The 23,436-nt window shown below is 35.3% G+C and overlaps 1 protein-coding gene across 3 annotated transcripts in view; it reads left to right on the top strand.

Annotated features, from left to right (window-relative positions):
* Positions 1-23,436, top strand: part of RFX7 (regulatory factor X7) — a 180,207-nt gene that overhangs the window by 149,696 nt on the left and 7,075 nt on the right. For 2 of the 3 annotated variants that reach the window (XM_072615840.1, XM_072615851.1), the window contains 2 exons: positions 4,259-4,381; positions 19,058-19,353. In XM_072615840.1, the coding sequence (XP_072471941.1) occupies positions 4,259-4,381; positions 19,058-19,353 (419 nt within the window). Of the gene's footprint in view, positions 1-4,258; positions 4,382-12,452; positions 12,570-13,847; positions 13,933-14,420; positions 14,629-19,057; positions 19,354-23,436 lie in introns of all 3 variants that reach the window. The other variant, XM_072615859.1, reaches the window with a different exon arrangement.

A 23,436-nucleotide genomic window follows, 5' to 3' on the forward strand; every position in this document is an offset into this window, starting at 1 on the left:
TATTGCATCACGTTTCATACTTCTAGAGGAAAGGCTGTAAAACAAGAAGCAGGGAGATCTGGGTTCCAGGACTTACTCCTATGCTGGAGTACTGTGTAGCTGTGAGTGAATGGCCTCAGTCTCTATGCCTTAATTTCCTCATCTGTGAAATGGGAGTATTACTATCTGCCCAGCCAACATCACAGGAACGAATGAGGAAGTACTTTAAAAAGCACAATGCTATACATACAGATGAGTAGAAGACTAGCACTTCCTCTAGATCTCTCCTTGTCAGACAAAACAAGGCTTTTATAAAATCCCCTTGGTTGTTACGGTCTTCCTTTTTTTTTTTTCTTTATCATGTTCGCCGTTGTTTTTACCTGCCTAGACTTTAGGCTCATCATGATCTAGTCATGAGATCTTACCACTATTATCTTGAACCTGATATTTTCAGCACCCCACCTACCTTACCAAGGCCTTGCCCCAACTTCTTTTAGTACTCAGAAGATGCTTTCCCCCGCTAGTTCTTACCCCAAAATGGAATCTTTTGTGAGAAAGTTTTATCTCAAAGGAAATAATGAACTTTCTCTACACCCTGGGAGCCTTACTCTTCTTGTGAAGGATAATTCTGAAGAAGCAACACCATTCTGTGCTCCGTAGATCCTTAGAAGAATTCATAGACGTCAGTCTGTATGTGTATTTGATGAGTGTACTTCACAGGGAGTAGAGGTGACTGTATGTCACACTTGTCATGGTCAATTGAGAAGTATGCTTTCTTCTAGGAACATAAATTTAAGTTATGACAGAGAGCCTGCTGAGAATCATAAATTCACTAATTGCTATCCATTTCTGCTGACTTCTGTGGGTACCACTTATGTAGTTGAAAGAATGCATCCTTAGAGACTTCAGGTTCTGAGTAAGACACTGAAAGAATTAGGATTACAAGTAGTGTTTTCCTGTCTTCTTTCCATTGATGATGGTAACTTTGAAAGAGAAAAGAAGACCTAAGAAGTTGATGTTGTCAAGAGAAGGATTTAGTTTTCTGGGCTATGGTCTATGATCCCATAATGATAAGATTCTGGAAGGGACTTGATAGCTTAGGAAGAAGGTATTTGGTGAATTTTCCAGCCTGAGCAAGAGAGCTTTAAATTTAATTTTTGAGAAGATAGGAGCAAAAGCCCACATAAAACAGCAAATGCAATTATGAAGACCAACATATATGAAAGAAGCCGCATAGTACAAGTGATACCAGTAATTATCAGGTGAAAAGGAACAAGAACCTTGTCAAGAATGAAATTTGATGGCTTCATGTCTATCTTTTCAACGCACAATCGTAAAATAGGTGACAGACTTGGATTTATCTCTGCTCAAAATTATTTCTGATCAGATGAAACAGAACTCTGTGTTTCTGCACTGGACTTGTTGCTTATTTGCCTTGGAGCTTGCCCTTCTGGCTTCAGCCTCATATCACAGAATTTCAAAGTTGGAAGGGAATCTCAGTTATCGTCTAGTCCAACCTGTACTTGACCAAGAGACTCTTCAGCAGCATAGCTGACATGCGAACATCTAATACTTCTAGGAAGGCCACTAGTGAGGAGGACCTGTATCCCTCTTCTACAGCAGCACTTCCGCTTTGAAACAGTGTTAGTTGTTAGGGAGTTTCTATTTAAAGCCTAAATCTGCCCATTGGAGCTTACCAGAAAAAGCCTAGTCTTTCTTCTACAAGACAACTTTTCAAATAAATTTAAAGATGCCTGTCATATCCCCTAAGCCTTCTCTTAGCTAAACATTCTTACTTACTGCCATGATGCTAAGGTCATCATGTGGCGTGACCTTGAGTCCTTTCATCATTCTGGTTGCCTTCCTCTGGGCACTCCAGTTTAGTAATGTCCTTCCCTAAAATGTGGTATCCAAAACAGAGCACATTACTCTAGATATTATCACACCAGGCAGAGAACAGCAAAAGTGCCATGTCTTTTCTCCTGGGAATTCTGTTTCTCTCAATACAGTCAATATCATATGAACTTTCCTGAATGAATGGATTAATGGACAAGCATTGTTAAGTGCTTACTTTGTGTAAAGCTCTGTGCTAAGTGCTGGGGATACAAATAGAAAAGTACAACAGTCCTGGGCTTTCGAGGTGTTTATATTCGTGTGGGGGAGACAGCAGACATAAACCAGATAGAAAACTCTCATAGTCTATGGGGTAGAATGGTAGTATTCATTTTCTTTAATGTCATTTCTATTATGTTGAACAATTTGATAGTGCCATGGAATTTGGTGGCAAGGGTGGGTTTTTTTGTGAGTCTTGAGTGACTGTGGCAGCTGAGGCGGCAGGAAGGACTGCAGCACCCTTAGAAGCAATTGCCAGGTTTCTTCTCTATGGTGATTATTTCTCTTAATGCTAACAGTCATTGTCTAATCACTCCTCTCAGTTTTGCCCCTGTGAAGTTGGTATTTTCAATCTAGATTCTATGTGAATCAGTTTTTTAATGTGACCATTTAAAAAGCTAACAGAATCTTGAGCTGCATTAATAAGTATAACGTCTTCTTTATGGGACTCTTCTTGTCACAAATCATTCTGGAGTATTGTATTCAATTTCAAACAGTACATATTAATAGGAATATACAGTTCAGAGTGGGTCCAGAGTGAGGTGACTCAAGTGTGGAGGCTGAAAACCATGTCAGAAGGATAAAAATTAAAAGGAATGTTTAACCTTTAAAAGAGTAGACTATTTAAATGACTATCTTGTGATTGTAAAGTGCTTATATGTCATTTCAGAGAATTTAAACTGAGACCAATAGATGAAAAGTATAAGCAGATTTTAATTTAATATAAATAACTTTAAAACAGCTATAACTACCTAGCACTTAAACAGGTTGCTTTGTGAAGTAGTTTATTTGACTGGTTTGTTTTACTGTCTACCAAAATGTCAGGACAATGCTACTGTTGATTTCAGGCATTATGGCTTTTTCAGTTGGTGTTATTCAGCCTTACCAGATTAAACTGGGATTATGAAGTCCTAAAACATTGATCAGTTGAAAATTTACACAGAGAAGCATGATGAGATTGGTAAAGGATTTTTAGTCTGGGGGAAGAAAAGAAGACTGAAGAAGGATATGATGATTACTGTCTTCAGATATTTTAAGATTATCATGTAGAAGAAAGATTAGATTTAGTTATTTAGCTCCAAAAGACACAGCTATTATGTTGGTAGAAATGATAAAGGCACATTTTTAAGGAAAACTTACTGACAGTTAGGAGCTTCCCATTGTCTCAAAGAAGCAGTGAGTTCATCTTCTCTACAGGTCTTCAAGAAAAAACCAGATGACTTAGAAAAAATTCTTTTTTTCCAAATGAGCATTTGCTAAGGATTGTTATAGAGAGGATTTGTGCTTTCAGGTATAGGGTTGAACTGAATAATTTCTAAAGTCTATCTTCATGTACTTATAGGAATAGTTTTCCATATGCCTATTCATTAGCAGTCCACTTTTTCTTTTCAAAGATTTTTTCATTTCATCTGCAGTACTTTTCAGTGGTGATAATGTCTCAGTTTCTTTTAGGGTATATATAATAAAGAAAATTAAAGTTCATTTAAGATTGGATGTTATAGTTTAGGTTTTTTTTAAATTAATTGAATAAGAAGTTTTTCTTACATAGAACTCACATTGATAGCTCCAAGTTAATGTTGTTGTATCATGTCACTGCTTACCATTTCATAACATTTTTTAACAAAATTACTGTGTAACAAAGATCTGCTTGATATTGAATTTTGTTCCATATCATATATTCTATTTTAGCTAAATTTCTAGTACAGTTATTCTGTATATTGTATATTTTCCTAAGTTCTAGGAAACTAAAAACTAATTTGCTTTCTGTGTCAGTTTATCAAAAATTTGACAGTCTAGCAAATTCAGGAAACAGATTGTCACCAAAACTTACAATTGGTTATTTTTACTAAATCATATATGTGTACTGTCTGTTCTGCATCTCTTGACCAATTTAGGGAAGCACTGCTATGAATTTTTAATTGAAAAAAGTTGGGGCCAAATCTCCTTTCTGCTTGAGGTAGAAAAGAGAGGTGGGAAATGGTGAATTACTGTTACTTCAATTGAAGAATTCTTCCTTGCTACATGTCATCAGGAATTGACCAGTTATCATAAGTTTGTTTTATTTATTTATTTTCAGACTGTTCTATGTAGAAAGCTTAGGTTTGTCTAAAAAAGTCACAAAGTGAAGCACTATTTCAGCTAAAATGTATCTTTGTTTTGTGACCAGTGATCAGAGTTCCATGTCATCAAGCCGTGCCCAGCAAATGCATGCCTTTTCTTGGATTCGAAATACGTTGGAGGAACATCCTGAGACTTCGCTACCTAAGCAGGAAGTCTATGATGAATATAAGTAAGTATTGTATGTAGGTGTTGGGTCTTCTGATACATAAAGAGATTGAGTATTATACAGTTCTCACATACTTTTATCTGCTTCATTATCAGTGAATACCAAGCTGAAGTCTTTAAAATCATGAATGGTATGGATGAACGTGGACTTATTCAGCAATTCCCAGAATTTGAGGGCAACCTTTGAAGCTTTAAAGAGAGAAATTTGGGACAAATAAATGGAAGTGCACAGCAGGTAGTAAACTTGAGGAACCTAGTTACTGGCAAAAAAAAATCTTCAGAAAAGGTTTGGATAAAGTAATAAAAGGCAGATTTGTAGTAGATTATGAAGGGAAACTAGGTTGGGCTTTCGGGTTGTTTTTGCTTTTGGTGGAGGGAGAGGTATATCCCAAATGTTCTGAAGCTAATGTCACAGAGAACAATTCTGCCTTCCTCTGTCACATCCATTTGAGCTGCTGTAACATAGACTGGACCTTTTATAATACTTCATTATGAATTACTTCCTTGTGCACAATCTTGCGATAAGCACTAAAGGTAATAATGATTCTTGGAATTTTTAAGCTCACAAACTTACTTAGGATCCCTGCAAAGCTTCATAAACCTTCTTTCAAAAAAGTAGAAATGTTACCATAGAGGAAGATTGCAGAAATGATCATAGGAAAGGAAATAGAGAGTAGAGCTCTAGGAAGAAGCAAGTCAGGAAACATGTGATAGTGATAGATGGGGTGGGCAGTATGTGACAGAAACTGAGAAAAGAGGAAACCAGTGCCAGTGGTGCTGATGTAGTTTGGGGAGAGTAGTTATATAGTTCCATACATAATTAGCAGATTTTAATTAAATGCCTGCTGTGTGCAAGTTGCTTTACAAATAATTGCTATGTCTGTGATCTTGCCAGTTTCCCCAAATATATAACCTAGATATTCTACATGTTCCAACCTCATTTAAGGAACAATGAACCTAAGAAAAGTTATTTAACACAATGGTGTGGGTTGTAGCAGAATCATAGATTTTGTGTTTGGGAGGGACTTTCAAGATTAACTCAGCCAGCTCATATTACAGAAGAGGAAACTGAGACCTACAGAGAATAATTAATCTGGCCGTCTTCACGCTGGTGGTGTCAGAGGTAGAATTAGAACCTTGTCTCTTTATTTAACCCCAAATACTTTACCCTAAACTACCTTTCAAGGAAATTTAGGGGCTTCTGCCCCTCTGTTCCTTAATCTTTAAAAATACCATTAAAATCATTAATTTTAACTTTTTATCAGTGATTTCAATGAAAATGGATCACTTTTTAACAAAAAGTGATTGACATAAAATTTGAATGGCATAGCTCACATCCTCATAAGATGGAGGTGAATTTGAGAAATGGTTAGAAACAAAGTCCAGCATGCATTAGTGAAGAACAGTTCATTTAATGTGAAAAATAAACTTTATATATAGGCTAAGTAATTTATGAGACATTAAAATGTTTGAATCATGGTGGACATGTATTAAGCAATATGACTGCTCCTAAGAAATAAATATGCTGTTGAATTGCTGATATAGGAATATGGCAGTTACGTCTCTAGCCAAGTCCTACCCCAACTCTTCATTGTGTTGTAGAGATGATCTTGAGATCCTTCAAGGCTGTGCCAGTGGAGTGTAAGTTTGGGTTAGTTCCACCAATACGGAAAGGTTTTGACGACCAACTGAAAATCTCATCTGGGGGTCAGCATAGCACTTTGGAATTGCATGACATCCAGGTTTGCTGCCAAGTGAGACATTTCTACCCCCACCACAACTCAAAGCAGCAGTCTAGCAAGGCACAGTTTCAGTCTGCATAAGTGGAGGGAATTCCCACATCTGTGAAATTGTAACTTTTTGATATATTGAATTGATGGCAAGTACGTATACTGTCTAGTATGGACCTATGTAACTTGACAGATGTAAAAGTTTTGGAAGATTATGGTGGATAGATAGCGAGACATAAAAGGTTTAGAAAATAGACTGAAGAAACTGCCTGATAAATGAAAAATTTCCATGCATATAAGTGGGGTAGTGTGGTGAAAAAGTTTTCAAATTCTACTTAGAAAATATTAGGAGGTTTAAATTGCAGCACGAAGGATTTAGGTTAAATATACCGACTTCTTGACAATAAGGTATGTTCCTTACGGAGATTTGGGTTTTTACATAGGATGATTTCTAAAGTTAATTTGTATTAATTAAGATGAATACAGATTTTAATTAAAAACCAGACTTCCTCCTATTAAAAAATAGGATGAAATCTTCTGAAGCTCAGAGTCAGAATTCCTGCAGTTCACTGAGTAGAAGCAGTGTTTGTGTTAATATCCTTTATATTTGTCTTTATTGAAGCTGTTTGCATTGTCGGAATGAAAACTCCTCGAGAGTGGAGACTGTTTCATTCTTTCTGTTTATATCTCCAGCACCTAGTATGGTGCCTGGCACTTAGTAGGCACTTAATGGAGATTGATTGATAAAAGCTGTCAAGTTATTTTGTCAACTGAGAGAGCCAAAACAAAAGAAATAGCAGCTACTCTGATCTGCCTCTGAAAAGTAATGTAAACAACTCCCTTCCCTTACTTTATTTTGGCTAACCCTTTATTATTGTCTTTAGCTAATTTACTATCTTTAATCAGTACATTTATTTCACAAGATTTATATATAAGATGCTTGTTTTAAAGTTTTGTGGATCCTAAAATATGAACTACATATTTTAATGTTCATTCATTAATTGCAAGAAATTACTGCATCCCCCAACTGCCCCACTACCCCCTCCCTTGTACTTATTGTCTACTTTCTCCCTCTTCAAACAATCTTGTATTTATTTATTTATTTGGGTACTTGTTTGTCTTCATGTATAAAGTAAACTCCTTAAGGTCAGAGATTGCTTTTTTATTTCTTTTATGGTGTGTTCATCAGTACGTTACTTGTAGCAAGTTAGGCATTAAATAAATGGTTGTTAAATTGTAATCTAATCATCTTTAAACATCTATGAGTATATTTCCAAAATTTACAAAAAAAAAAGATCTGTTATTTTCAAATATGAGCCAATAGGGAAAGCTGATGGAATGAACCAATCTTAAATCTCTGATATATGTAAATGCTCAGCAAAAAAAAAAAAGACAGCAGCAATAACCATTATTTCTCTTGTTATCACGTAAGAAAGAAGTGTAAAAATGATTTGTAGATGAATTTCTTGTTTAAATAATTTATTTCTTGATTTAGCAACCCCAAAAATCAGTTTAACTGCCAGTCTATGAAATTACAAATGCTTAGTAGAAAACTATTATATTTAATTATTGAAAATTTAACTATATTTTGACTACTGATACTCATTCACTCATACATTTCTTTTTTCTATAGTCATTTTATTTGTTAAGTGTCTTAATTGCTTGGAGGAATAAGAAATGTTTGAATTTTTTCATTTGTATGTATTACTTTCACCAACCTCCTTATCATCACTTACCACTCACGTCAGGTATCTGGATATTTATCAATGTAAAATAAATCCTGAGAAGTTTAATGATATAATTAATATTTTTAATATATCCTTATTTCCTTAGGAGGATTAAGATATTAAATGTATAATGAGTGATTGATAGGTAAATGTTACTTAAATCTATATAAACATCAGAATGATATCTAGTATTTATTTGCAATAACTGCTGTATCTAGAAATAGAATGTTTAAATATGTGAGCATCTACAAAGTGTTCTGCCTCAATTTTAAGAAATAATTTCTTTTCTGTAATTGGAAATAAGCATTGCAACTAAAAATCAATTTTTGTTCACTCATGATAGGTAAATATAAGTCATGTGGCCTTTAAATGTAATTATAACATGTCTTTGAGAATTTTCTTTTAATATAACAATTTATATTACAAATAATATGATAAAAATACATTCTTTGCATTGTTACCTAAAAACTACTGTGCATTCTCTACAGGTAGAATGGGAAAGATCATAGGATCATAGGTTTAAAGTGGGAAGGGACTTGAGGTCATCTCATCCAAACCTTCACTTTACAGATAAGGAAACTGAGACTCCTAGTGATTAAAAGGTTTCCTTCCCCATAGAGGCGGCAAGAGGTTCTCTGACTCCAAAGCTTCTGTTGTTTGTGCAGTACCTGCTGTATTTCACGCTAAGTGTTGGTGTACGATATTTTTCCTTTCACTTCTTTTTGCTCAAAAGCTAAAACCTTCAGCGCTGTTTTACCAGGTAGATTAGGATGTGATTCCCTGGTGGTACATTTTAGTCACATTCTCTTGGGGGTCTGTCTCCTACTTTCTTCCTGTCCCCTAAAGGACAAGTAGCTTCCTCTTGTAATAACTTTTTTCCTCCCCACCAAACACATAACTAAATAATTTTGACTAGAAGGGATTAATTTACCTCTTTTTTCTATATTTCTTTTGTAGTGATTCTCCAGAAATGAATATAACCTAGTACCCCATAACAGACATGACCTGAGCTAGGGAAACAAATTCCTTTTTCCCCTTTCTCTATACTTACCCTTCTGTATCTACCATTTGGTTGTCTCAGAGGAAAAGAGGGAGTAATTTTATGGAGTTTGAGAGCTAAAGGGACCTTAGAGATACTGTAGACCAATCCCCTTCCTTTTTACAGATGAAGAAACAAGCCCAGCAGTTTTCATAACCAAGGTCTTAATCAGTTGGATCTAGAACCCAGATTTCTTGATTCCTTGTCCAGTATTTTTTTCTATTGTACCATAAGATGTAGCCCATAAATATGCCTATGCATCCCACATCTTCCCTTCCAAATGTCAGTATACCTCTAGTCTTTTCATGGTGAAACCATGAGTGGTTATAGTGCATCTACTTCCTTACCACATATTCCTCAATCCAGTCCAGTCCAGTTTGTATTCTTACCACTCTTGTGAGATACCCAAGGGAACCAGGTTAGTCACATATCATGCTCCTTCTTAAGAAATACCAGCACATACAGTGAATGTTTCCTGCATCTCCCACTTTACCACTGTCTCCATATTACCTAGGACATACCTAGATAAACTTAGCACTTGTTTTTAAGTTTTTCTTTCTCTTTCAGTCCTTGCCATCCATGTTGATCATCCATCCAACTCGTTGACCTCATAGTCCTCTCCTTCCACTCTTTCCACATTTCCTTTTCCACTCTACTGAACTTAGTACTTATTCCAGATCATTAAGGCAATACTGTGGTCTTATTAATCACTTAGGACCATAACAAACCTGGAATTATACTTAGTGTTTCCTCTAACTAGTCTCCTTATCAGTTACGTCATGCACTACTCTGTAGTTGTTAAATATACTCTTCATTCTTGCTGCGGCCTACTATCACACTGTCCTTCCTACAATGTCTTTTGTGCCTTAAATAATTTGTAACAGTGTAACATTGGTTACCAGCGCTCTTTCAAATACATGTATTATGTAGAAATATAATAGGTATTATAAATTTAATTATTTTTAATAGGATGAAATGAACCAGGTTAGGAATCTTTAGGCTTAGTTTAAAAACTAGATCACGAAACATACCCTTTAAAAAAAGGGAATGATCTAATTTTAAGAGTAGCAGTGTGTTATACTGTGAACATATTGTTTCTCACTCTGAATATACTGCATAAATACAAGTTAACACTGAGTTGGGTGTTGTGACACCATTTCTTGTTCAATCCACATGCAATCCAAGTTGTAAAGCGTGAAAACAAAAGATCTGTAGGTATCCTGAAATGACCCTGTGCTCTGGAGCACTGCTTTAAACGTGATAGTAAGTGATCAAATTGAGTTAGTTGAATTAGGCTTAGTTTTTTTTTCTGAGGACCTAGCAGAAGAAGTTTCAGGGAAACAAATGTTGGCTCAGTAGTAAAAAAGAATGTTCCTTAAATTGACTACCTGAGGAAGCAGTATATTCCATGATCTAGCAGTGGTTAAGTCAAAGGATTAATGACCATCTACCATATGTTGGAAGAATTTTGGAGCTGAAAGAGACCTCAGAGATTATCTAGTCATAGAATGTTAGAGCCGAAGAAACCTTATTGATTATGTAGTTCAAACTTTTTTATTTTACAGTTGAGCAAACTGAGGTCCATGGATGTTCACAGACTAACCTGTGGCCACAACACCTAACTAGTGGAACAGCTAGAATTAGAAATCAGGGATCTTGATGCCCAGAGAGGTTCACTAGGCTTTATAGAAGGGATTTTTTTTTTATTGGATACAAACTTAGAGGATTTGGAAGGCTATATTTAGCTCTTTAAGATTCTGTAAAAATCATGAAATTACCTCAGGCAATGAAAATCTTGTGATTTTTTAAAAAAAATAAAGAGACCCTGTTATCTCTTTTTACCCAGTTTGTTTATACTGGATATATATAAAATGTTGTATGCTTTACTTATTAATGTAGGATGTTGAATCATATTGTTTTCTTCTTGGCATTGTCTACTCTTTGACCTTATTGTTCAGTTATTTTTAGTCATATCTGACTCTTTTTGATCTCATTTGGGGTTTTCTCGTCAGAGATACTGGGGTGGTTTGCCATTTCCTTCTTCAGCTATTTAACAGATGAGGAAACTGAGGCAAACAGGGTTAGGTGACTTGCCCAGGATGACACAGATAGTGTCTGAGGCCCAATTTGAACTCATGAAGATGAGTCTTCCTGATTCCAGGCCTGGCACTCTATCCACTGTGCCACATTGCTGTCCCTACTGTGCCACCTAGCTTAATTATTTAATATCTATTTGCATACTTACCAAATGGCATGTAATATCTCCTTCCTAGAATAGACTTTACTTAAATATAAAATAATGATGGCTTTTGGTGGGCTATAATTCATTTTTCTAGTGGGAGCCAAAATAAAAAAACGGCAGAATCCTGCCCTTCGTATAAGTTTGTTTTCTGTTTTTTTGAGACTGGCTCTCCATATTTCACCTAGACCGCAGTGCAAAGGCTATTCCTGGGCATTATCCTTCTTTGATCAGCATGGGAGCTTTCACCTCCTATGTTTTTGCCCTGCACTAACTCTCCCCTCAGGCAATCTAGTGACCTCCTTACTCCTGATGACTCATCATGTTAATATCAAAATTGGTGTGGACATGTGAACACTTTAGCCCACTGAATCTCCTAATTTGTAAGCTCAAGAGATCTAGTAGACTCTTTGATAGGTGGGATTATAGGCATCTGCCACCATGTCTAGCTGGAGTTATCTGAAATCACTAGGTTTCATGAATTCTGCCTTCCTGACATTTTCATTGACCTTGCTCACATCTAGCTCTCCTCCTTTTCTTCTCATATAACTATACTAAGATACTAGAAATGTATTGCCTGAAGAAAATGATAGTTGCTATATTACCCAGAGAGTGTCACCAAATCCAGAGAATAAAAAGAAGAGAACAGGTGTATTAAACTTCTCATTGGGATAATTGCCTGGTCCTTTTTCCTTTGGCCTTGATTTCCTTGAAGTCTCATTTTGTTGTTTTTGTTTTGTTTTCCTCAGCTCAGAAAACTTTTATCTTGTATTTCCATCTTTAAAGTTTGGTTTAGCTTAATTTACATTTGGTTCTGAATTTCTTTGGCATGGTTCTTATGTACTAAATTAATTTTTCTTTTTGACTAGTTCATATTTTCTTTCTGGGTTGTTTAAACCATAAAGGTGAATGATGACACTGGCAACTGAATTTGTAGAGATTTGATGCAGTTTGCTTTGGTCAGCACACTGAATGAGCAGTGTTAAATCATACAGTCGTATTTTCTGCATATTTATGGGAGAAGAGACATTTGTAGTGGGGATGGAAAGCTCTGTAGTAGCACTACTTCTCACCAGATTCTATAGGTTCCATGAATACTGTTTGAAAGCCATATTTTAACCCTGTGGAAATGATCAGCCGCCTACCCTGAAATGACTCACTATTGTAGGCAGTAATAATAAATAAAATCTAAGTCAGTTAAAAATGGGGATAATTGGCTTTTGCTAATCAGTTTAGCTCTTTAAAGGAAAAAAAAGGTTAAGAATGGTATTCAAGGCACTTCCATGCTAATATAGTCCTAAGTTATGGTATTATCTAAACCACCCCTCCCTCTTTTGCAGAAGCTATTGCGACAATCTTGGTTATCATCCATTAAGTGCTGCTGACTTTGGAAAGATCATGAAAAACGTCTTTCCAAATATGAAGGCACGCCGCCTGGGCACAAGAGGCAAATCAAAATATCCTTTACTAGAACAGTTTCAGTAATCTCTTCAGCATTTGCTTATAAAACATCTGTTGTTATAGTTCAGCCACTAACTAAATTTAGAAACAAAATTAAGTCAACAAATGCAAACAACCAAAACAAAAAGTAAATTTTGTTTTTCTGGCCATCATTAGACTTGTAGAGGAGCAGCTTTGAAAAAAGATTAGCTCATCTTTCTATCAGGATAGTAAGGTAGCTTTACCTGACTTCTTAACGCTGTATTTATATTACTTAGTGGTCTGATCTCATGTTCTTAGAAGTAAAGAGATTGGAGAAACTTCATAGTTCAATAAGTAATTAGCATATTAGTGAAATGAAAGAGAAACGCTGATCTTTACGTTCTCATTCTCTTGTTCCTTCATAGCTTTAGAAACTTAAAGCATCTTGCTACAAAAAATATAAACATTATAAACACTGTAGCAAAATGTACTAACTGAAAGATTGGCATCAAAAAATGTTCAGCCTGGCCATTAAAACATGTACTGATAGGAAGTAAAAGTCAAGTCAGAAGAAAATCGTACCTTGTAATTAGGAACAAAATGTAGAAACAAGGAAAAACAAGTATAAATAAAACTTGGAAACATTAAAATATATGATATGGTTTTTGAAGGAGGTCTTATATCATTTGAAAAATACATAGCTGTCTTTTACATAATAAAAAAATTAACTAATATGGGATAAATGAAAAGGAAAAGCAAGATTGCCCATTTTTTAAAAATAGTCTAATCTTTTTTTTATAAACCTTTTATTGTTTTCTGGACCTCCTAGACTCATGAACATAATCAAATGTGCCCAGATGTGTCTTCATCATCTTAAAGATGAGAATTTTACATGTTCTAGTGGAAGAAGCATGAGGGGAGAGAGAAGGTTAGAAGCCTTGTGACACTCTTAAGGGATGTTTTGGCCAACTGCCCCAGCAACAGTTTTCCCTTCTTTGTGCCAGGTTTCCATTTGGCTATTCCTCCCTTGCTGACTAGTTTCTCTGAATTAGCACAACTTAACAGGGCAGTTTATCCATAAATTTACAGCTAGTGACAGTTGTTTATTTTCATTTTAGATGAGTAAAATTTTACCATGTTCAATTCAGTTTAAGAGTTTCACATTGTACTGAAAATTTGACTTTATTTAGGGTTTTAGTAAGGTAGACATTACTTTTTACTGATAATGTTTTGATTTCTATGTGACTACCTGGAAAATATTGAAAGTAACCCATTTTTATTGAAGAGTATTTTAGCACTTAACTCTGTATTACGTATTGCTACAGTGGACTAAGGAAAAAAGCTTTTGTTCATATGCCAACACTGCCCAACCTTGACTTTCATAAAAGTGGAGATGGGGTAAGACATCTGTTTTGTTTTCTTTTTGACTTTTTACTAGAAATGGACAATTTAACATCAGCATTGAAATTCATGTAGTGTAGTCAAATTTAAGCGAGATTAGGACCAAAAACTGCCTTTAAGAAACTAAAATAAACACTCCACAGAGACAAAATGCACTATAGCCTCTAACAAATGATTTGTAATTAACAATAAAATGGAACATAATCGTTTTAATGGTTTTAGAAAATATTAATATAGTATGCAGGTGTTTTTTACAAACCCCTTTTCATAATTTATAACCTCAGTTATATTATTTCTGATGCCTGTGAGCATATACTTAAAATTTTCGTGGCTATAGTAATCAGCTAATTTCATTCTTTTTATACAACAGTCTTAGGTTTTGATTTATTGCTTATATGTTGAGGATGCATGTTCTCTAAATGTACTTGAATAGAATTTTTCTTTGAGCTTTCTGAAAGTTAACTTTTCCTTTTTCCTTTGATTAGTTGGAAGGAGCCGAACCTTCCGGGCAACTCCAAACTGTTGATGAGGAAGTTATCTCAGCTGCCTGCCGCCTTGTGTGTGAGTGGGCCCAGAAAGTATTAAGCCAGCCATTTGATTCAATCTTGGAATTAGCCCGCTTCCTTGTAAAAAGTCACTACATAGGCACCAAATCGATGGCAGCTCTAACTGTAATGGCAGCAGCACCAGCAGGTACTAAATTAACTTCTGTTAGAAGGCTAAAACTAACCCAGGGGTCTTGACTAGTCAAAAATAGCTGTTATGTTTAGAATTGATATGAAGATTTTAGCCAGAAGGGACTGGCTCATCCCCTTAGTGTTAAGATAATTTGGTGAGAGCTCTTTTGTTGTGATTAACCAATGTATTTAAGAGGTTTGGTAAGCCTCAGAAATGGATGATAGGATAAAATGTAGCTCTTACTATGCAAAGCTATCTCTGTGTATGTGTGCTGCTGTGCTGCTTTATGAAAATTTTTGAGATTAACCTAAGAGAATTTCATTAATTTCTATTAGCATTGCTATTTCAAGATTTAAAGAATGTTTTTTTGAAATAAATTTCTCCCTGCGAAAGCATTGGTTTTAATTGTGATGACTTTCACTTTCCTTGAGAGAGGGGCCTTTTATTTTCAGTAGTATACAAACATATATGATATGACAGGCATGATGAGATTTTTAAACTTATTAATATCAGAATTTATGTATTCAAAAATTTCCCCTTTAAATGAGTCTGTTTGGGAGAATATACACTAACCAAAAAAAAATATTTTTAGGTTTCTTTTGGAATTGCCTTCAGAGCCATTTTGCAAGCCATATGATAAAATTAGCCTAATTACTTTATAATCACCCCTTGTTTTAATCTAAGAATTGTATCAGCCAGTGTGAGTATTCACCTTATTTATTAGATGTGTCTCTGACTTTTAGCGAGTTTAAAAAAATGCACCCTTAGCAAATGAAGATTCACTGTTTTTGAGGATAACCAGAAGTGTGAGCGAGCGTAAAGGCAATTTCATATATGTCATGAACAGCGGCAGCATCACTGGAATGATTGTACAGCCTCCCTGCATCCTTATTTTGAAATGGACAGCAGCCATTTACATATCTAAATTCTGGTGTGTTTATTTTAAGCCATTATTTTATAGTTTATACTTTGATACTTATGGAAAGTAGGTCAAATTTTAATCAGTTTAGTGTTGGAAATAAAAAATACATACAGTTTACATGAAAAGTTTATTAACGTACAAGCTAAATCCATCCTAATTCTATAGCATATTATTATGAAATTATATCCCAAATGGAAATGTACTCTTAAGAAATACTTCATATATTTCTGGTGGTTTGTATAGTCTCTTATGAATTCTGAATCACTTTTTCTGTCAAAATACTTCTACCAAAGATTTTAAATGTCTGTGTTCTGTTTATATTGCTCTTACCTGAGGATTATTTTAGGACCCATATTTTGGCAAGATACTCTGTGTTTATAATTTGACTTCTTTTTCTGGATTTGAACTGCATAGCCTGAGTTACAATTAATACACATGCATGTGCAAACACATGCAAAATACATTCTTTAAAGGACTCAGCTTCAGAGCCTCTTATGTTGTAGTTACTGAAAACAATTTTGTCAGCTTGATTTTTAGACTTGTCTTGGTGAGGGCTAGTAACTGTGTGTACATGTGAGAGATGGATAGATACACAGACACATGTGCACACCATATATGCACACACACATACATATACATACAGTGTGGTGACGCAGTGACTGTAGGGTATTCCACCCCCACTCCACCCCCCAACAAATTTAATCAAAAGACAGTGTGATCGAGTAGATAATGAGCTCGCTAGCTTCAGAATCAGGAGGGTGTGGTTTGGGGACTCACTGCCATCTCCCAGCCATGTGACTCAGGGCACATGCTTTCCTTTCTCCACCTCCTCAGGTGCTCTTAGACTGTAAGTAGCAGAGAAGCTCCTGCTCAGCATTATTAGAGGACCTTCCAAACCAGGAGTCCCTCCACTGAAGAAATCATAGGCTAAGTCAATCATAAAACAAAACAAAGAAAATCACAGATGATACCTGTTGTCTTCAGAGCCTACGGGTATTCTCAGAGATGACAGTTGTCTTCTGAGTGTGGATTTAATGTGAGGAAATTTGCCACTGCCTTCTGTTTGAACTGGGCAAGTGGCTTAAACTCTGGGCCACAGTTTTCTCATTTCTAATTGGACAAACTTCTTTTAGTTCTTACCATCTTGTGAGTCTGTGTTGGTCATTTAGAACTCAGAGCAAAATTTTCCCCGTAGAAGCAGTGTTGTACATGGAGGTTAAGTTCTCTTACCCTCCCACAAAAGCCTATTGAATAATTTTTTTACCTAGAATATGGCATCAGGAGTGATAATATAAAATCTAGCCCCTGTTTGTAATAATATTTTATGAGAAAATCCATTCAGAAATATAGCTTGTGAAACCAGAAATACATTTCTACTTCTTTCTTCTTATCCTTGTTTAACCTGCTAGTCACTGTGAGTAGGGCTTTCCCCAGTTACAAGCCTCTACTTGGAAACACTTCTAGCAGGTATTGCCTGTGGCTCAGGACATGAGTGCCAAGTAGGGATTAATGAGAATATGGTCAAATGGTTCCAATTTTAAAGGAATGAAGAGTTAAATAGAATTTCTGGAAGGGGAGGGAATAAAGATCCTGGCATAGGCGCAACAAGATATAAGGTCTGTTAAGGCAAGGAAAGAGTTGTAGCAGCAAGGGTGCTTTCTACTTTTTACTCCTTTATGGTAGACCTGTTGTCTTTGGAGAGGAGATGATAGGTGATATTTAGAATTGGGACCTGGGGATAATGAGTAGTATGAGGAGCACTTTGTAGGAAGGATATTCCTGAAACCCCTTTTATGTAAGGAACTTAAATAATTTGGATATACCTAAATTAGTAACTTGCAACTAAAAGTCAGTCTCATTTCAGTTGATTAAGGCAGTAATAATGTCTTGATTCAAAATGAGAAGTGGCTATAATGGCATGAAACTGGTTTTCATGTGGTTCTCAAGCCACAAAGTAGAAGTTGCAAACATTTTTTGATTGTTGTTAGAATAAATGTATAACCTCTTTAGGAGAAAGTTGTTGAAACTTTATGGCTATGCTTTAATAGTTCTAAACCATATTTCTCTTGGTCTTTCTCAGCCCTTCATGTCATAGTATCATTTACATATGCCTTTTTAATCGAGGAATTTCCTTTTTGTGTTGATATATTTACAGATGTGTTCAAGGCACATATGTTTCTTTCCTATTCCCATTCCCCCAAATAAACATTTTTTTAAAAAATTAAATCAAATTTCCTGCCAAAAATTATAGTGTCATTCAAATAGGAATAAGAATTCAAATAATTTAGTAACCACTGCACCTTTATTACCCTCTGACTGTTAGTTTTTCTTGAAATTAAGTGATTGCAACTTTTTGCTGCCATGGTAGCCATATTCCAAATTTAAAATCAACATTTTAAGACAGTATCTAAAAAATTTTTTAACTAGTTTATAATGAATTCCTTTTCTTCCCTGTCTTTTCATTCTATCCTTCCAACATTTTTCTTTTTATTGCTGAATGCAAAAGACCTTTGCTTATCTACTGACACTTTTTAAACCTGCTTTAGCACCCAGTTATTCTTGATCTGTCATGTGGAGATGCTCTGCCTTGTTTCTTGTTTCCCTTTATTCTCCATTCATGTCCAGCTCTCTTGTGCTCTGTGACAGTAGCAGTAGCAGACCTAGAAATACTTTTAAGGGACATGACAGGACATGTATCTTACACTCAAAGGCACATTGTCATAAAATTGCTGTATTTTTTCCTTAATAGTATTTTATTTCTTCCAATTACATTTTTTATAAATTTATAAAATTATATTTTTAATAAGATTTTGAGTTCCAAATTTTTCTCCTTCCCTCTCTTCTCTTTTCCTTGCCCCAAGACAGCAAGCAATCTGATACAGGTTATACATGTGCAATTGTATTAAACATGAAATTGCTTTATTTTTAAGGAGAGGATTGTTAGCAAGCATTTTATTGAGTACAATTTGAGTGCCTCGTTTTCCTTATATTAAAATGTGTTTATTGGAGGAATGGATTGAATTTTCTCCTTTTTAAAAAACTTTTCATCACTTCCTGTACTGCTTGCTTTGGGGGAAAACACTTAGTAAAATCCAAAGCCTCATGGAAAGATGAGCTGTCGCGGTGATTATTAAAGCTCGCTGACCGCTGTCTGCTGCTGACACACGTGTAAAGTGTGCAGTGGAGGTTGTTCCTCCCTGCTTTTAACAGTTTTAGATGTAACTCTTTCTTGCTTGAAAGGCTATCATTTGCTTCGGGAAAAGTTTCACTGAAGTGAACAATATTTTGTTATTTTTATATTAAACTTTTACATAAATCCTATTTGTCCTTCAAGTTGGCAGTAAAAAATTGCTCAAGGGAATAATTTTTAGATATGATGCTTTGGTTGTATGTAGCACTGCTCTGCGCACATCAGGAACTTTATTTGTTGAGTTGCAGATTACAGATATATTAGGCTGCTGCTGCTATCAGAGTAAAGAAGGTTGCATTTAATTTCTACTTTTTAATTTTTTTAATTTTCAGGAATTAAAGGAATCACCCAGCCCTCTGCTTTTATACCCACTGCTGAGAGCAATTCCTTTCAGCCTCAAGTAAAGACTCTGCCATCTCCTGTTGATGCCAAACAGCAGTTGCAGCGGAAAATCCAGAAGAAACAACAGGAACAGAAGCTCCAGTCTCCTTTGCCAGGGGAGTCTCCAGGAAAGAAACTCGAAGGAGCTACAACCAATGGAGTAGCCAGTATTTCTAATGGGAATCCTCCAATCCTTTCTCCACAGCCTATTGGCATTGTGGTGGCAGCTGTTCCCAGTCCTATTCCGGTAATGCTATCAAGCACTTGTCAACTTTTTCAGTAAGATGTTTAAATAACACAGAATCATACTTCCTATATGACAAATTATCCTGCTGTATCAGTAATATTGTCTAGAGTAGTTTTCTCATTTTAATCAATATTGTAATTATTTTGTTCATTGTTAATGCTTTATAATACCATGCAGTATAGCCAATCTTTGGGCCCTTCCCTCCTTTAACTAAATCTATGATTTCATCAGTGTAGTATCCTCCCTATGAAAACCTTTTTCTCCCATTGCAGTTCATCACCCTCCCTACAGTGTTAATCCTGCAACATACTGAAGCATGGAGAGGCTACATGACTTGCCCACCATCACACTGCTAGTAGGTACAGGAGGTCATATTTGAACCCAGGCTTTCATGCCTCTGTGATCTGTTCACTGTCCACTCTACCAGGCTGCTTCTTATTGCTGCATTATACAATATAAAATCAACCGCTTTTATATTTTGTTTTGAAAAATATAAGATGATTTCTAAGAGAATAAATGTTAAAATTTCCAGTGAAATATCCTACTAAATAGCTGTTGCATTTAGTAGTTTATACTTTTAAGTTATTTAAATAGTCTGGACTGGTTATTTTTGGTTAGAGTGTGACCAAGGTCAAAGATTTAATAATCTGAAGGCCATAGTTTTTTGCTTTGGGAAAAAAAAGTTCCATTCAAAGCCACAAACATCATGGTTAGAGCCAGTCTTTTAAAATGCATGGTGTTATGGCAAATGTGTGCAGGCAGGCTTTTCCCCCCTTTGACTGTGCTTATTTGTTAGGGGGAAAAATGTATGTTGTTAGTTTAGAGGGCGGCAGATGAGATTATGTAGCTTTCAGTATAGTAAAATGGGACTATATAATGGGCAGAGTACTAGCATTACAATTAGTAAAACCTGGTTCCAAATACTGCTCCTGATGCTTATTAAGCTGTGTGACCACAGTCACTTAATCTGAGACTGAGAGTCTTCATCTATAAAATGTGGATACTTAGGCAGTACCTATCTCTCAGGCTTGTGGTGAGGATTAAATAGTATAATCAGGTAAAGTGCTTTATTTACTTTAAAATGCTTATAGAAATGCCACCTATCATTATTGTTATTTTGATTAACCAATTACCATCCATCAATCAAAGTTCTTGTCCTGAGAGTGAGATATAACATCATCTTCTGATACAAAGGAAATAGATCAGTATATTTGAATACTAAGCCAGATGTATACATTCAGTTCTGGACCTGACTCATTGTCCATTGGCAATATCTATCAAAATTATGATGCATTGATAGCCAAGACCTTAGTTTGACTGTCTAATTGCAAATTATAATCTTAACAATAGACATTCTATGTACACTTGGTTTTTTCTGTGTGGATAGTTGGGGCAAACTCTCAAGTGATTATGGGTATTATTTAGGAGGCTTTGCAGTATTCCATATGGTTTGATGCCATCAACACAGTGTTGTATGTGGACAGGACCATTTGGTGGACCTCACCATCTCTGAAGAATCCTTCTTCAGCTTGGATTATATGCAGAATCTTCTTCGTAACAATGGAAAGCACCTTAACCAAGTGTGTTTTCCCTCTTTTATTTCTCTTGATATTAATGATCGCAAGGTGAAAGAAGATTATCTTTGTTGTTGCACTATCTTTACCAGAATCTTGTAGTTTTGATATGGACAGAAGATGCCTTGGCAATGTTTTGCTTTTATTGCTCAAATGTTCTTTTATCATCTCAAACAATAAACTCAGTAGGATCTTATAATTCCAGTGGTTTTCAGTCAGTTTTGTGATAGTAAAATATTTATTATCTTTTGTGCAATATTGCTTGTGAAAGCCTGCCTTTTCTCTTCTGATGCTCTCATCAGGAATACCCTTGAGGTGTGTGTGCAGATTATTCTTATGAGTTTTTGTATAGATAGGAAAGTAGGCGGGTGCTCTACTAATTACTGAGATTTTCTTTGTGGCCTTTTTTGGGTGGGGCGGTAGGGAGTCAGAAAGTTCAAGAATTTTTCCCCTGTGCCTTTGGTCTCTTCTCCTTCAGATCCCTTGAGAGTTGATTTCTCAATGCTTTTTACCACTAGTTTCCTTTCAGTAAGCATGGTTTTGTTCACATGCTTTTCTCATCTTTGTTTTCTTAAATGTCATTTCAACTTTCCTTTAGAAAAAGTTCTGGGACTGTGATATTACAGTTCAAATGTAATGGCTCTACTGTCTTTGATGGGTTTTTTTTTAAAGTTCATTGGAAAAATCTTTGTAGATCTTTTAGATATTTCATGTGTACACATATAATTATGGAATAACTCTTTGAATAATGCAATATTAACTACCCATTAATGTATAATAATTTCTGATTCAGAGATTTTTTTTTTTGGTGCTTACCATATCTTCCCTTTTCCAATTCATTTCTCAATGAAAATATTTACAATAGACATGCAGATCTCTAAGTAGGCTATAAGTCTTTGGACTCTCATTGCTATTTCATTATTCTTGAACTACATTTTCCAACACATTTTAAGTCTTGCTTTTTTTCCACTTTTGCAGTAAGGTCAGTGAGTAACAAAATATAGATTGATTTAATTTGGGGGACCTTATTGAATACTTTATAGAATTCTCTACCAGCTCATCTCATGCAACAGATGTTAGTGCATAAGCTGCAGTTTCACAATGGTCTTCTTGAAGTTATTCGTCATGGAAAGTAAAAATTGACCAGATATCCCATGAAATGAAATTTACTACCTTTGAACTCATATGAAAACTGTCTTTGTCAACTCATTTGTTTGCCTCTCCAAGGAGCTTTCCATTTTGCTGTTACCTCCTTTTGTCTTCTGGTTTTGCTCATAGGAGAAATCAAGATTGCTAAGTGAAAAGGAAAAAGATCTTACATTTAAAATACTAGCAGCTAAATTAATGTTTATGGTCTAAAAACCGATTTTTATCACTTTCTTCCCTTTCCCCCCACTTTTTCCACCTGTACTAAAGAAAGGGGAACGCTTAGGATGAGTCCTCATATTGCGTTTTTCATTGTTTCATGTTTGGCAATAAACCAGATAGCCAGCCCATTGTCAATAAAATTTTCCACACTTTTACCTGGCCTGTTACTTAACACAGTAAGTTCTGGAAAATTACTAATTTTTCAACTGTACAAATTCACTTCGAAAATCCATTTGGATAACTTATATGTACTCATTTAAAGTAAGCAACCATTTTGAACTCTTTTAACACTTTCATATTGTGCAATATAATATCAGTCACAAAATCTCATTGTTTGAAAGGTACCCCAAAGACCACCTAGTTGGTCTTTGACCAACAATCCGTTAGACATCCTCCCCAAAAAAGACCATCCAGCTGCTGCTTGAAAACTTCTAATTAGAGGAAATTCACTACCTTCCATGGCATACCCATTCCGCTTTTCAGTGGCTCTAACTGTTAAGGAGTTTTCCCTCATATAAAATCTAAGTCTCCTTTTTAATAGCTTCCACCCTTTGTTCTCAATTCTACCCTCAGAGCAAAGCAAAACTAGTATAATCCCTCTTCCATGTGACAGCCCTTCATTCCATTCTCAGTGTCATTATTCCTATGCTAAACATATCGAGTTTCTTTTCTCAACTATTTCATGTTCCCTATTAGGATACTTTGTAATATTACAAAAAATAAAGAGGATATAAAAACCTCTTCGTGTTCATAATAGGATGGTAGAGACAGGATCAATAATTATCTATATAGAGAACAGAAACTATAGAAATATATTCATATATAGATGATCATAAGATTACTGAGATGGGAATGGGAAGGGATCTTAGAGATCAGCTAGTTCAAATCCCTTATTTTATAGATGAAGAAATGGGCTCAGAGAATGTAAATCTCTTGCTTAAGATTATACAGGTAGGAAGTAGCAGTCAAAGTTGGATACCTTAGCCAAAAAGTTTCTGAAAGGCATTCCATTCTAGTATGGATATAATTTCTTTTATTATTAAAACTGAATAATTTGTCAAATATACTTAGACTCAAAGTGACAGAAAATGAATAGGTTCTATTTCTGGTCCTATCACTTCTACTCATATGATTTGGGCAA

The sequence above is a fragment of the Notamacropus eugenii genome, chromosome 1 (genome assembly GCF_028372415.1).
Source record: "Notamacropus eugenii isolate mMacEug1 chromosome 1, mMacEug1.pri_v2, whole genome shotgun sequence".
Classification (NCBI taxonomy): Eukaryota; Metazoa; Chordata; class Mammalia; order Diprotodontia; family Macropodidae; genus Notamacropus; species Notamacropus eugenii.